We start from the raw sequence: 15,550 nt of genomic DNA, 5'->3' as shown, positions 1-15,550 counted from the left end.
GTACTTCATATATAAATTGGTTTAATTCTTACAGATATTTATTTTCCCCACAACCTGGAATAATTTCTTGATTAAAGCCAGGAAGTCATCAGGTTCACAAGATAAACTCAGTAGCTTAAAAAAACATGACTTAATTAGGATTTCCAGTCCCTGATAATCATCTTCTTCCTTGGCATGAATGACTTATTTTTATGGAAAAGTCATCACATGAAGTAATATCATCAGCTGCTTGCCACCAAACAAGCATCTTCCACAGAAAATGACTTGAACTTATTATGCTTGCGCAAGCACAAAATAGGGAACTCTGTGAATAATAAGAGAATTAGCTCAGGAAGCTAGTTTAAATATTTTTTTATTAATAGTAGAAGCAAGATGCCTCAGATAATTACAGATTTCATTTTTCCAGCCTGCATGGAAGTAGCCAAAAAAATAGAGAAGGACATCATTTTCAAAGTATATGATTCATAGGTGAATTGACATTTATGTATGGTCTGATTATTCAAATAAGCATTCCTTCTAAAACAAGGAACCTGTTCTTGCTTATCAGAACTAGTTAAAATCTTCAAAGAGAAATGCATGGAACACAGATTTGAGCTATATAGGACCTTCTTTAAGGAAAAAAATACAAAGTGGCAAATACAAACTCCCATATGAAATGGAATATTTATTCAGAATTAGAAAAGAAATCACAATAGCTTACAAATTTAAAAAGCCAAAAAAATACTGCAAATATAAAAATTTCAGAAAATAATTTTGTTGATTAACTCCCTGACAAAGTCTATAAGGACTTTTTTTTTTTTCCAAAATTTTTAGTGGCATACTCTTTGATTATTTTTCCATATGATGACATTTTTGTATTATCATTTTCTTTAAAGCAAATAGAGTTACTATTATAAAAGAGAGGACAAGCCACATAAATAAATCCCACTAAATCTAGACTAACTGGAGCCTTGCTTTCACTTCTCCTTAGAGGAATCTGTTCCCACACCACCTAGCACACACACTATCTGGTGTGAGTATATGAAGTAGAGATTACATAAATCAGTTTTCCAACACTATGACAATATACATGAGATAGTGAACTTAAAAATAGAAATGGTTTAAAAAATAGAAAAGGTTTGTTTTGGTTCACAGTTTTGGAGTTTCCAATCGATGATCAATTGCTTTGGGCCTGTGGTGAGATAGCATATAATGTCAGGAGGACACCACAGAGCAAAAGGACTCATATCCTGGCCTTGGATCAAAGAGATAAGAAGAGACTTGGGTCTCACGTCCTTTCTGAGGATATATCACCAATGACCTAAGACTTCCCTCAAGTCCCTACCTTCTAAAGTTTCTACCACTTTCTAATTGGGGCTTTGGTGGACAATTTTTAAAGTAGTAAAGTTATTTTTTTTTAAAAAAAATAATTTATCAGCACATTATAGTTACACATAGTAGTTGGGTTCATCCTGACAAAATCATAGATGCATGGGATTTGATTTCAGTTCACATTCTCCCCTTTCTTCCTCCTTCGATTCTTCTACTCTACTAGTCTTCTTTTCACTCATCTATTTATTTATTTTTAATCGGTTCTTTCTATTTATATACAAAGGTGAAATTCCCTATGGTGTACTTATCTATGATTTTTAAAAAACTCATTCTGTATTTCCTCCCTTTTCCTTTCTCTCCTCTCTTGCTCTCAATCTCCTTCTTCTCTACTGATCTTCCTCATATTTTTATGATAGTCAGTCCTCTCCTTTCCTTATTTTGCTCTAGCTTCCACATATAAGAGAAAAACATTTAGCCCTTGAATTTATGAGCCTGGCTTATTTCATTTAAACACAATGTTGTCTATCCATACATTTACCAGAAAATGCCATAATTTAATTCTTTTTTATAGCTGAGGAAAACTACATTTTTTTGTGTATGTGTGTGTGTATATACACACACACACACACACACACACACACACCCCACAACTTCATTTCTTTCTTTTTTAGGTGGGGGGGGGCAGGGGCAGGTACCAGGTATTATACTCAGGGGCACTCAATGACTGAGCCACATTCCCAGCCCTATTTTGTATCTTATTTAGAGACAGGGTCTCATTGAGTTGCTTAGCACATCACTTTTGCTGAGGCTGGCTTTGAATTTAGATCCTCCTGTCTCAGCCTCCTGAGCTGCTGGGATTATAGGCGTGTGCCACCACGCCCAGCACCACAATTTCTTAATCCATTCATCTATTGACAGATATCTAGGTTGATTCCATAATTTAGCATTGTGAATTGTGCTGCTATAAACATTGAGGTGACTATAATGCCACAGTATGCTGATTTTAGTTCTTTCAGATAAATACCAAGGGGTGGGATAGCAGGATCAAATGGTGGTTCTATTCCAAGTGTTTTGAATAATCTTCATACTGCTTTTCAGAGTGGTTGTACTAGTCTGTAGTCCCACCCACAATGTACAAGTCTACCCTTTTCCCCAGTTCCTCACCAGCATTTATTACTGTTTGTATTCTTGATAATTGCCATTCTGACTGGAGTAAAATGAAATCTTAGTGTAGATTTGATATGCAATTCCTTGATTGCTAGAGATGTTGAACAGTTTTTCATGTATTTGTTGACCATTTGTGTTTCTTCTTCTGAGAAATGTGTTTGGTTCTTTTGTACATTTACTGATTGGGCTATTTTTATTTTTTTGTATTAATTTTTTTGAGTTCTTTGTATATTCTAGATATTAATCCCCTGTTGGAGGGGCAGATGACAATGATTTTCTCCCATTCTGTAGGTTCTTTCTTCACACCCTTTTAAAAAAAATATGTATTTTTGAGTAATAGGTGGACACAATATCTTTATTTTATTTTTAGGTGGGCTGAGGATCAAACCCAGCACCCCACACATGCCAGGCAAGCACGCTACCTCTGAGCCACGACCCCAGCCCATCTTTCTTCACACTCTTACTAATTTTCTTTGGTGTGCAGAAGCTTTTTAATTTGATGGCATCCCATTTATTGATTCTTAATTTTGTATCTTGAGCTTTAAGGGTCTTTTTGAGGAAGTTCGTGCCTGCATCAATATGATGGAGTGTTGACCCTAGGTTTTCTTTTAACAATTGCAAGTTTTCTTGTCTAAGTTCTATGTTTTTTATCCTTTCTAATTTATCTTTTGTGCAGGGTAAGAAATTGGGATCTAGTTTCATTTTTCTACATAGGACTATTCAGTTTTCCCAGGCCCGTTTGTTAAAAAGACTGTCTTTTGATATGTCTATACATATATTTTTGACCCCTTTATGAAGTATCAGATGGCTATAAATATATGGGTTTGTCCTTGGGTGTTCTGTTCTGTTTCATTGGTTTTCAAGTCTATTTTTATGCCAATACCATGCGGTTTTTGTTACTATAGCTCTGTAGTATAATTTCAGATCAGGTATTATGATGCCTCCTGCATCATTCTTCTTGCTCAGTATTCCTTTGAATATTCTAGGTGTCTTATCTTTCCAAAATAAATTAAAGGTTTTTTTCCCTAATTCTGTGAAGAAAGTCATTGGTATTTGAAGAAAGTCATTGGTACTTTGATAAGCATTTCATTGAATCTGTACATTGCTTTTAGTCATTTTGACAGTATTAATTCTGTCTATCCAAGAACACTGCAAGTCTTTCCATCTTCCAAGGTATTCTTTAATTAATTTCTTCAGTGTTCTGTGATTTTCATTGTAGAGATCTTTCACCTCCTTGATTAAATTAATTTCAATTTAATTTTCAATTTATTTTTTGACCTTATTGTGAGTGAGATGATTTTCCAGATTTCTTCTTCATCAGAATCACTGTTGGAGTATAGGAAAGCTATTTATTTATGAATGCTGATCTTTTATCCTGCTACTTTGCTGAATTAATTTATCAGCTCTAGAATTCTTCTGGTGGAGTTTCTTGAGTTTTCTAGATATAGAATCATGTCATTAGCAAACAGTTTGATTTCTTCTTTTCCTATTTGTATCCCTTTATTTCCTTTGCCTGATTGCTCTACTTAGTGTTTTGAGGACTGTATTGAATAGAAGTGGTGAAAGTAAACATCCTTGTCTTGTTCTTGATTTTAGAGGAAATGATTTCAGTTTTTCTCCATTCAGTATAATGTTGGCTTTGAGTTTGTCATAAATATCCTTTATAATGTTGAGGTAAATTCCTTCTATCCCTAACTTCTCCAGCCTTTTAAACATAAACGTGTGCTGGATTTTATCAAAGGCATTTTCTTCATCTATTGAGATGATCATGTGATTCTTGTACTTAATTTTACTTAGGTGGTGAATTACATTTATTGATTGGTATATGTTCTATAAATCCTGCATTAATGGAATGAAACCCACTTGATCATGGTGTATTATCTTCTTGATGCGTTTTTTAATGTACTTTGCTAATATTTTATTAAGGATCTTGCATCTTTGTTCATCAAGGATTTTGTAGTTTTCTTTCCTTGATGTGTTTTGTCTGGTTTTGTTATCAAGGTTATACTAGCTTCATAGAATGTATTTGGGAATGTTCCATCCCTTTTAATTATCTTATGAAATAATTTGAGGAAGACTAGTGTTTGTTCTTCTTTAAAGTTCTGGTAGAACTTAGCTGAGAATCCATCTTGTCCTGGGTTTTTTTTTTGTGTGTGTGTATGAAAGCTTTTAATTGCTGTTTCATTACTTTATATTGGTCTGTTTAGGTTTTCTTTATCTTCCTTGTTCACTTTGGGCATGAATTTGTCAATGTCTTCTAAATTTTCCAGTTTATTGGAGTATACATTTCCAAAATAGTTTCTAATGATCCTCTGGATTTCAGAAGTCTGATATCTCCTTTGTTCATCTCTAATTTTGTTTACTTGGGTCATCTCTCTCTTTCTTTTGGTTAGTTTGGCTAATGGGTTTATCAATCTTATTTATCTTTTTTGAAGAACTCACCCTTTGTTGCATTGATACTGTCTATGTTTTTAATTCTCAATTTTATTAAATTTGGCTCCAATCTCAATTATTTCCTGTCATCTACAGATATGGGAATTAATTTGTTCTCCCTTTTCTGGGATCTTGAGGTGGAGAATAAGCCTACTTATTTGAAATCTCTCTGTTTTCTTAAATGTTAGTACTGAACACTTAAATGCTTAAATTTGCCTCAGAAATGCTCTTATACGTTCTAGACATTTTGATATGTTATATTTCTGTTCCTATTTGTTTCTAAGAATTTTTTGATTTCTTCTCTCATTTCTGCTTTGATCCATTCTTCACTTAGAAGAATATTATTTAACCTCCATGTGTGCATGAAGTTTCTATGATTTTTCTTGCTGTTGGTTTCTAGTTTTATTCCATTAGGATCTGATAGGCTGCACAAGATTATATTGATTTTTTTTTTTGTATTGGCTAAGACTTACATTGTGATCTAGAATATAGTTTATTGTGGAAAAGTTTCTAGGAACTGATGAGAGGAAGGTAAATTCAGCTGTTCAGGGGTGAAATATTCTGTAGATGTCTGTTAGTTCCACTAGATTTATAGTATTATTTAGGTTGGAAATATCTTTACTGAATTTATGTTTGTGATGTCTTGTCTATTATTTATAAGGGTGTGTTGATGTCACCCAGTATTATACGTTGGTGTCTACTTGAGATTTAATATCAAGGAATATTTCTTTTTTAATGTAATTGGGTGTGCTGACTTTTGGAGCATATATATTTACTATTACATCTTCCTGTTGGATTAGTTTCTTTATCAGTATGTATTGGCCTTTTTCTGCCTTCTGATTAATTTTTGCTTGAAGTCTGCTTTGTCAGATGTGAGAATGGCTAATACTGTTTGTTTTTGGACTCTATTTGCATGGAGTGTTTTTTTTTAATCCTTTTATCTTCAGTCTGTGAATGTCTTTCCCTATGAGATACATCTCTTGCAAACAGCATTAGACTTGTTTTTGATCCATTGTGCTAATCTGATTTTTTAATTGGGGAATTTAGACCATTTACATTCAGTGTTAATATGGATATGTGTTTGTAGTTTTCTGATATTTTGATTTTTTTACTATATTTAATATCATCTTGATTCCCATTTAGCAGTACTCTTCCATTGATCTTGCTCTATTTGGGAGCTTTGGGATTTGTTTTGGGTTACCCTGTGTGCAGTTTACCTTTGAGTATTTCTTGCAGTGATGATTTGGTGGTCATGAATTCTTTTAGTTTATCTTTGTCATGGGAAATTTTTATTTCCCCTTCAAATGTGAAAGAGAGCTTTGCTGGATATAGTAATCTTGGCTGGAAATTGTTTTCTTTTAGAGCTTGGAATATCTCATTCCAGATAGTTGGGTGAAGGGTGAGGCCCGATCCTAGGAAACAAGATTCAGAACTCTGGCAGTTGAAAGAAAATGTGAGGCACGGTTGAAATATTAGTCATCTTTTATTTAAAGGCATCAGTAGCCCTTAGAAAACCCCATTTAACTCCCATAGCCATTTCCATAGGCCCTTTTTTATATGTAGGCCAGACAAAGAAGGCACACTGCCAACAGGTTACACAGTGGCTCCGTGCTCACAAGCTAATGTTTATGACTTGAAGTACACATGCTCAGTCAGAGTGTTTGTATCCTTGACTACACAACAACCATAACATAACTGATTTATGACCTTGGCTACATGCTAAAAACATACCAGAGCTTGCTGGAAGCCACAGTGAGGGAACCTTATATAGCCATTTTGGGCCTCCTCCAACACAGTTCTTCCTTGATTTTAGGATCTGAATCGAGAATTCACAAGTGAGTCTTATTGTTTTGCCTTGAAATATGCCCTGATGTTTCTTTATTGCAGCTTTTAAATAATCTTTCCTTATTTTCTATGTTAGGTATTTTGATTATGGTGCAACTTGGAGAACTTCTTTTTATGAAGAGGAAGGGGTCCTGTAGGCTTCCAGTATGTCATTTCTGATATGAGGAAACTTTTATGTTACCATCTGATTGAAAATATTCTTAATGCCTTTAGCCTATATCTCCATGCTCTCTTCTATCCCAGTGAATCTCAGGTTTGATCTCTTGATGTTGCCCCAGGGTACATGTATCTTCTGATCATGTCCTATCATTTTTCCCCTTTATTGCATACTGTGTACTCAAGTTCCTGTACCCTATCTCTAAAACCTGAAATTCTGTCTTCAAGGACTATGCAATTTCATTTGTGGTGATTGTTTCAAATGAATTTTTAAAATATATATATATTAGTTGTTGATAGATCTTTATTTTATTTATTTATTTTTCTGTGGTGATGAGAATTGAACCCAGTGCCTCACACATACCAGGCAAGTGTGCTACTGCTGAGCCATAAAAACCCCAGCCCCTCAAATAAATTTTTAATTTGATTAATTGTGACTTTTATTTTCAGGAGTTCTGATTGATTTCTTTTTAATACTTCTATTTCTTTATTGAAATGTTCTTTCATTTCCTGTATTTACTCTTTTAATTCATTCCTTAGATCTTCTTTTAGTTCACTGAACATTTTGATAATCATTTTTTTATAATCTTTCTCTGAGATTTCATCAACTTCCACATCTGTGGGATTCTTTGTTGGGAGATTGTGAATTTTGGAGGGAGATTTGTTTGCTTGTTTCTTCATGTTTTCAGAGGTCTTGGACTTGAGTATCAATTGAGATGCATTCTTCTTTCTCTTTTACACATATGGCCTTTTGTATGTAGTTAACTTTTTTGTTCTGAGACTTTTAGAGAGACATTTTAATATTTGAGTAGATGGGACTTGAGGTCCTCTGGTTGTTCTTTCCTGTGTCATGGTTGTTGTTTTGGATTTTTTGTCTCCTCAATTCTCTGAGTTGGAGTAATATTAAGGCTCAGTTGGGACTAGATTATGTGTGGGGTGAAGTTCATTGTTGCTTGACTGAATTGTGAATGTTTCTCAGCATCTCTACTTTGTGGTCTTGATTTGTCCCGAACACTTTCCAGATTTTCTTAGATGGAAGGGTGACTGAGAATAGCACCAATGTCAGCAACAGATGTACAGCCTTAAGATAAGTGATCAATGTCCACCTTGACATATGCAATAATAATTGTCACTGGTGTAGGATTAGTGGGGCCACCATTTAATATCAATATCAATAATAAAAAACTATGAATTAGATAAGGCATTTGACACCAGGTGTATTCTATGTTGTCCACTGTATTAATGATCGCAACAACATGAGTGGCGTAGGAATTACATAAATTTTATAATTGTATTATTTAATGTTATTACAGTTTCCTAGGTAAGAGAAAATAGTGTTGGAAGGCAAAAATATTTTGAAATATTTTAAAAAGTGATCAGAGGGTCAGGATGTAGGTAGCAGATATCAGCTATAAAAAATAAGGAATAAAAAATAACTGAAAGTAATGAAAAAAGAAAAAGAGGAAAAGGTAACAGGAAAATTTGGTTGTTACTGAGGGAAGAGAGTGAAGAAGGAGAGATAGGAGGGACAAGAACCAAGATATGAACAAACCAGAAAATGTAAGATCAAAACAACCTGAATCTTCTTATAAGTCACACCCCACCTAAGTCAAATCAAGGCTGAGTAATAAATGCAGAAGAAAGCTACTAATGTGAAGGTGAAATTATATGAATATATATACACACACGACACACACACACACACACACACATAGTATATATTCTCCAAACCTATTCATGCAGTGAGAACACACATACACACACACACACACACATTTACGTACACATACACACAAAATTATGCATAATGGAAAAAATTAAACAATAATACAAGAAATGATGCTTGAAAAAATTTTTTAAAAATTAAAACTTAAAGAAGATTAAAATAAATGGGAATACAGAGAATAAATAAATAAGGAAAGGGCTGGGGATGTAGCTCAAGTGGTAGCGCGCTCTCCTGGCATGCGTGTGGCCCAAGTTTGATCCTCAGCACCACATACAAACAAAGATGTTGTGTCTCAACGAAAAAAACAACAACTAAAAAAATTAAAATTAAAATTCTCTCTCTCTCTCTTTAAAAAAATAAATAAGGAAAAAGAGAAAAAGAGAAAAAAAATCTTAATGAGAAATAGAGGGCTTGTTTCTGCTATAGTGATCAGACTGTTGGCAGGGATGGATTTCCATTCTTTCTATTTATTTTTGGCTCTGCAATCCTTGGGTCAAAGGCTGGGGATTGTTAAGTTCAGTGTCTTTGTGTTCCTCATACTTGCTGGCCAGGTGGTGTAGCTCTCAGGTTTTAGTCTCCTAGTATAGGGTGGGATAGACTGGGGAGGGCTTATGAATTGTGTAATCCTGTGTGTGGGGTGGTGGTGGTGGAGGTAACACAGAGTTCAAATTGGAAGTTCCAGTAGTTGGGATTTAGTCTTGGGTGAATTTTGGAACTCTGTTGGTAGGTATTTGAGATTTGATCCATGCCCTCTGTTACTGGGGAGCTTTCAGGACATCGGGATCTCTGGGGCCTCTGGTAAAATCCATTTTTAGGATATAGGGACTACATCTTCACATGATTCATCTTTACCACTATGAATGTGAATTACCAGGTATTCGCCCAAGACTTCAGATGCTCCTGCGTGGTCACGATCAGTGTCTTTCCAGTAGTTCTCATGGGGTCCTAGCAACAAAGATTTTCTTTGTGTCTATTTCAGTATCTCTGGTTCAGGCACACACTGCAGGTCATAATATGTGACTGCTGGGTACTTCCTTTATACATCCTGATTTGTCTCTCCTCACTGCTGTGCAGTGTTAATAGATAGTTTCCAGGCTGCCACTCTGGTCATTTTCTGAGCCAGCAATGTCAGTTACCACTGAGCTGTCTGCCCTTGAGGCTCAAGCAATTTGGGGTTTGTTTTAATGAACTACTTTCCCCACCGACTCTTTGTTCATTAAGATCAATGTCTCTCACTAATCCACAGGTTCTCCCAAGCCAAAATCTTTAAAATTTAATTTATTTTTGTTGTTATTATTCACCACACTGTCTTGGCTTTCTACCTGCTGTCCCCTCTCCCCTCAGCGGCTGCTGTTGCAGTTCCTGCCACGGCCAGCCACACTGGCACATCTCTAACACTACGTATTATATTCTGTTTGAGGTTTCTGATTTTCTGTATCTGTATAGTTTCTTTTTGCAGTCCAGTATTCAATTTCAGTGAGTTCAATTTATTACCCACCTGCCTGGGGAGCAATCGTCCTGCTTTGTAAGTCTGGTGCTGAGGAACTGCTAGGAAGTGCATCCTTCCTCTAATCCACTGTCTTCTTATTTGATGGGCATTTAAAATCCAAGCTATAGCTTAGGAAAAGTCAAAGAGAAAAGTAGAGCTGGTGGCTTGATGGATTGCAGTAAAAACATCTTACTTTCCACATCTCACCAGACCCTGTGAGCACATTGCCAGGACCCCTCGCAGGAAAGGACCTTCCCAAGTAAGGGCCCTGAATCAATAGATTTAGAATCCATTCACATGGATGCAAAGAGCTTTGCAAAGCTTCATGAGATTCATGACAAATCTCTGCCTGGAAGAAAGTTGTTGTTTTGCAAAGATGTATCAAAACAAACAAATACTCAAGCCAGCAAGCAAACAGCAACAACTGCTGTGGATGAACTATTTGAAATAGTAAACTAATGCTTTGAAACAACACGATATTACAGAAGCACCTGGAATATTTGTACTGTAACCACAGGGGCTTAAGAAAGGTTTTATGTTTGTGCTGAAAATTCTGATATTGAAATTTTACATCATCTTGTTCACAGAGCATCTTGCTCCTGACAAAGTTTGCCTGCAGATGTGAATTTCCCATTAAATGATGTTATCAGAGTGGCGATAAATACACATAAAGTCCTAACCCATTTCAGTCATGGCTGTTTTCAGCTTTATGCCAAGAAATAGGATGGATATTCCACTTTCCGTTTAATACCTTAGAGCATTGTCACCCAAAAGGAGGATTTCATTGAGTTTATAAACTGAAAGAAGTGTGTGTGTGTGTGTGTGTGTGTGTGTTTATGAATTATTCCCCTTTTTCAGATTTATTAAACAGTAGTTATTAGATTAAAAAGAGTGACTTGGTTATCTAAAAAATTTTAATATCTGAATGAATGAAGTTGAAATAAAATGTTGGGACTGTGGGAAAGCATATCAATGTGTACTGACAAAATGCATGGATTATGAGAAAATGTTCAACTTTGAAAGTGGGCATAAAATGACGGATTGAGTACTAAGGAAGAATTTTGAAGACCAGTAGAGCAATATGAATGAATACTTGAGAAAATGCATTATTTAAAGAACTTTTATATCAACAGATTCAGAATCTACTAACATTGTAATAAGGAGGCTCAGAGCTACATTTATCAATGAAAGTAAAGAATATTTAGAGAATGATTAAATTATCTGAAATTAGGTCAATGATGAAAAGGAGTTTCTCAGAGGAAAGGCAATAAGCAGTTATCTGCTTCTCATTAATATCTGACTTGTATGGATAGAATTCTTACAAATGGTGTCTGTGGGGACTTAGAGGAGATCAGCCATCAGGAAGATCAGGAGTTTTAGGGGGTTCTTTAAAACATAAACCTGTTTTTATAAAATTATCTTTATAGAGAAAGCTCAAGGTTCTTAATTGAAACATACATAATATTTAGGATAGATATTTATTTGGAAGTTATATATCAATTCATATTTAATATCATCTGTATTTCTTTGTTCTTGTTCAAAATTATATATTGCAAAAAGTTATGACTTTATTTATAAAGCTCCATGTTAATAACCCCAGGTAGTAATACTCACCAATTTAGTCCAGTGAGCTCTACGAATATTATTGTTTTGCATGTGGGTCTAGAAGATATAATGTAGGGAAGGATTTCTTGGTGGTACGACCTCAATTCCTGTTGCATCTTGAGGACTCTTTCTCTCTTTCCTCATTTTTAGGATAGAGATAAAGTTCATTCTGTAGCTGTGAAGACAAGAAGTTAAGATTTATGAAACTTAGATTAGAACCTGGCACATAATAGCAAGAAATATTAGAACACATACAAGTGTTTTTGTCTTGCCAATGCCTGACTAGCTAAGATTTTATCTGCAACTTCTTGGAGTTGGTACAATAAAAAGAACAGGAATCAGATTTAATGGTATTTTCATATTGCACATAGAAATATGGGGGCCAAGTACGGACCAGACCCATTTCATATTCTTTCTATCCAGCACATCCCTTGGCACATTGAAATTGCCTGATAAATGTTTTATGAATGAAGGAAAAATAAAAATAGGATTTTCTTTTCTTTGGTACCAGGGATTGAACTCAGGGGTACTCGATTATTGAGCCATATCCCAGCCGTATTTTGTATTTTATTTAAAGACAGGGTCTCTCTGAATTGCTCAGCACCTTGCTTTTGCTGAGGCTGACTTTGAGCTCATGATACTCCTGTCTCAGCCTCCTGAGCTGCTGGGATTACAGGTGTGCGCCACCATGCCTGGCAAGAAGGATTTTCTTTGGTCTAAGAAAAATAAGTTGGGTCAATATCTGCCATATACCTCTGGATACCTAGTATGCTGATGCTGAGCTGAGGGACAGAGTGTGCTATTATTCACCGGACACTTGTATTTCAGAGAACAGGCAGGGATGGTCAGCATACTAAAGTGTGTGTTTGTTTCTTTTAGAGGAAAAAGTTCACCATCACCAGCAGTGTCACTGGGAAAAAGCACACATTTGTCACTGATTCAGCCAAGACATGTAAATATTTACTGGGCCTCTGTTCTGCCCAGCATGGGTTTAATGCGCAGATGGGCTCTGGGCAGACTCTCCATCTTTCAGCTGGTGAGTAGATGCTATATTCTCAATGGACACTTTGACAAGTTTGTTGTTTTGTAAATAATTTGTATGAACTGATACAATTGACTGGAAGCTTCTATAAAGACTTCAATCTCCTCAGTAAGGACAGAAATACAATAAAAATGAAGTATATTTTTTTTCTCAGATTGGCAAACACTAAAATAAATAACACTGGGAGGGTAAATTGATACAACTTTCCTAGTGTACAATTGGAAGTATATATCCAAAGTCTTTAAAAAAAAAAACCATGTCCTTTTGGCCCCATAATTTTACTTGTAGACAGATATTTATTTTACAGTAATAAATACAGAAAAATGCAAAAGTTGATGTTCATGGGTGTTCACTGGAACATTATTTATAGCAGTGAACATTTGGAAGCAACCTAAATTTCCCAGAATAGAAGACTAGTTAAAAAAAAATCATAGCACATCTCTATAGTTCAGACAGTTAAAGTATTTTTTTTTTTTTTTGGAGAAGGATGATTTGTGAGACTGTATATGCTATAGAGCTAAGTGGGTGACAGCAAGATATGGGACTATATCTAGTACCATCCAATGGAAGTTTCTTTGATGATAGAAATATCTGTAGCCTTCAGTATGGGAGTCATCAGTATATGTACCTATTGAGCATTTGAAAGGTGGTAAAAACAAATGAAGGATTAAATCTTTAATTTCTGTTTTAGTGATTTATATTTAAATTTGAATGGCTACATGTGCCCATTTATTAAAAAGCGTAGCCATACTCAGGTGGTTAATAATTCCATGTTACAAAACAAGAAAATAGAATATAGAAATGAACACCACCACAATATCACTTGTTATTACCTTTGTGAGTTATGTATGCAAGCATGATTATTTTCTTTATATTTTTCACTATTTGTTAAACTTCCAGCATGAGCATATATTACTGATAAAGTTAAGAAAAAGTCAATTGATTAAAATGTGGCCACACATCATGTAAGATCAGTTAACAATTATTGAGCACGTAGGAAATTCTATGGAGCTGTTTATTACCGTTGTTCCTACTTTTTCCTGACATTATGATAATCCTTACATGCAAGATCTAATTTATGCTCCAAATACACTTTTTTCACACTGTAATTGTCAAACAGCCCTGTGAAGCAGGAACCAACATTATTGGAAGAGGCAAACTGGGGCTGGAGTAGTAAGAACTGTGACGGGTGTTTGTTGGTGGGGCTGAGACTTGAACCTGTGGCTCTTGGGGTCCAGTGCCCATCTACTTCACCTCCTGAAAAGTGATATTTCATAACTTGCCTGAGTGTAAACTTTAGGGCCAGAGAGACTTGCTTTTGAGTGCTTGCTTTATCACAGTGTCTGTTGATCTCTAAGCATTATTTCTTCTTCTGCTATAAAAGAGAACAATAAAATACAGTGATTCACACTCTACATATTCAGATTGTAGTCTTTGGGCCCTTCAGTATGCACATTACCTTGGAAGTTCACGATGGATGCAGAATCACAGGTCCCACTCCAGGCCTACTAATCAGAATTTGTATTTAAAAAGATCCCAGGTGATTTGAATACACATAAAAGTTAGAAAAACACCGGCTAGGAAAATGGCTGGGTGACTTTGGCCAGCTCACCTCCCCTCTCTGAGCTTTAATGCCCTCATTCAAACATACTGATTGTCTCATAGGCTTGTGCTGTACTCCAGCACGACAGTGCATGTAACATTTCTAGCTTGATGTCTGGAGTGTGAAATAGGACAGTGTCTCTTGAGTATGAGGATTTGACTCAGTGCTAATGCATGTAAGAGCTGTGTCACAAGTTCTAAGGACTAGCCCAGGAGTTAGGTTAATAATGGGAAACAAAATTGCCAAGCTTAGAGATGAAGATGCAAACACAGAAAATAAAGGTAGCATATTATTTGCAGCAGAGCCAAATGAAGATATAAACATTTCATTGGAACTGCAGGCTGTTGGTCCCAGGTTATTTCCAGGGAGCTAGAGATGATAAATGCAAATTAATTATATCTGATTTACCTGGTGTTGCTGAGATACCGTGTGTGAAACACCATCAATATTGCTTTTATTGCTTGATTTCAGTGACCATAAAATATTTATAAAGACTTCATGAGCTTACTTGTGAAATTAGTCCTTCTAGGCCTATTTTGCTCATAATAAACTGTTTTCTCAAACTGCAAATTCTACCACCTTAAGAGTTTTCAGAAATCTAATGCACATTTACACTAAAAGGATTCATTTTGACAATTCTCCTTGCCTTTTAAAAACTTCATTTGAGAAACTCTCCGTGGACACCATTTTCAGTGATTGCATGCAGCAAAGAGCTGGTCATCTCCATCTGTCCTCAAGCTCTGCATCTCCAGCTGATCTCTTCCTCCTGTGTAACTCTAGGAGTTCTGCCATGACCTTTGCTTTGTTCAAAGGGGACCACCCATTCACCCAGCAGGAACTGGGAGTCTGGACCTGGACCTTCTCTTCCTGCCCCACATGCCACCAAATGCTCTCAGATGAGCTTCCTGCTGAGATTTATATCCCCTGCCACTGTCCAAAGTCATTTTCAAAGTGATCATTCCAAAGGACCCATCCAATCATGTTCTTCCATGCTGAAAACTGTCAATGACACTCTGCTGTCTGTTTGTACCTAACCTCCTTAGGATGACCTGTTGGATTCTTCCAACTCTTGCCCCAACCCTGACTTATTTCCTGTCTGGTTACCTCCCCTCTCCTCTCTGGCTATGCTGCCTACTTCCTTGCTGGCTGTGGAACACACCAGCGTATCTCGGG

General features: G+C 35.8%; 1 protein-coding gene across 2 annotated transcripts in view; it reads left to right on the top strand.

The window, feature by feature from the left end:
• Positions 1-15,550, top strand: part of Frmpd2 (FERM and PDZ domain containing 2) — a 135,405-nt gene that overhangs the window by 76,311 nt on the left and 43,544 nt on the right. For both annotated transcript variants that reach the window (XM_046446775.2, XM_046446776.2), the window contains one exon: positions 12,612-12,768. In XM_046446775.2, the coding sequence (XP_046302731.1) occupies positions 12,612-12,768 (157 nt within the window). The remainder of the gene's footprint in view (positions 1-12,611; positions 12,769-15,550) is intronic.

Source organism: Marmota monax, unplaced genomic scaffold (genome assembly GCF_021218885.2).
Source record: "Marmota monax isolate L192 unplaced genomic scaffold, Marmota_monax_Labrador192_F-V1.1 WCK01_AAM20220418_F8-fsc00207, whole genome shotgun sequence".
Taxonomy (NCBI): domain Eukaryota; kingdom Metazoa; phylum Chordata; class Mammalia; order Rodentia; family Sciuridae; genus Marmota; species Marmota monax.
This window is presented reverse-complemented; position numbering and strand designations above follow the sequence as displayed.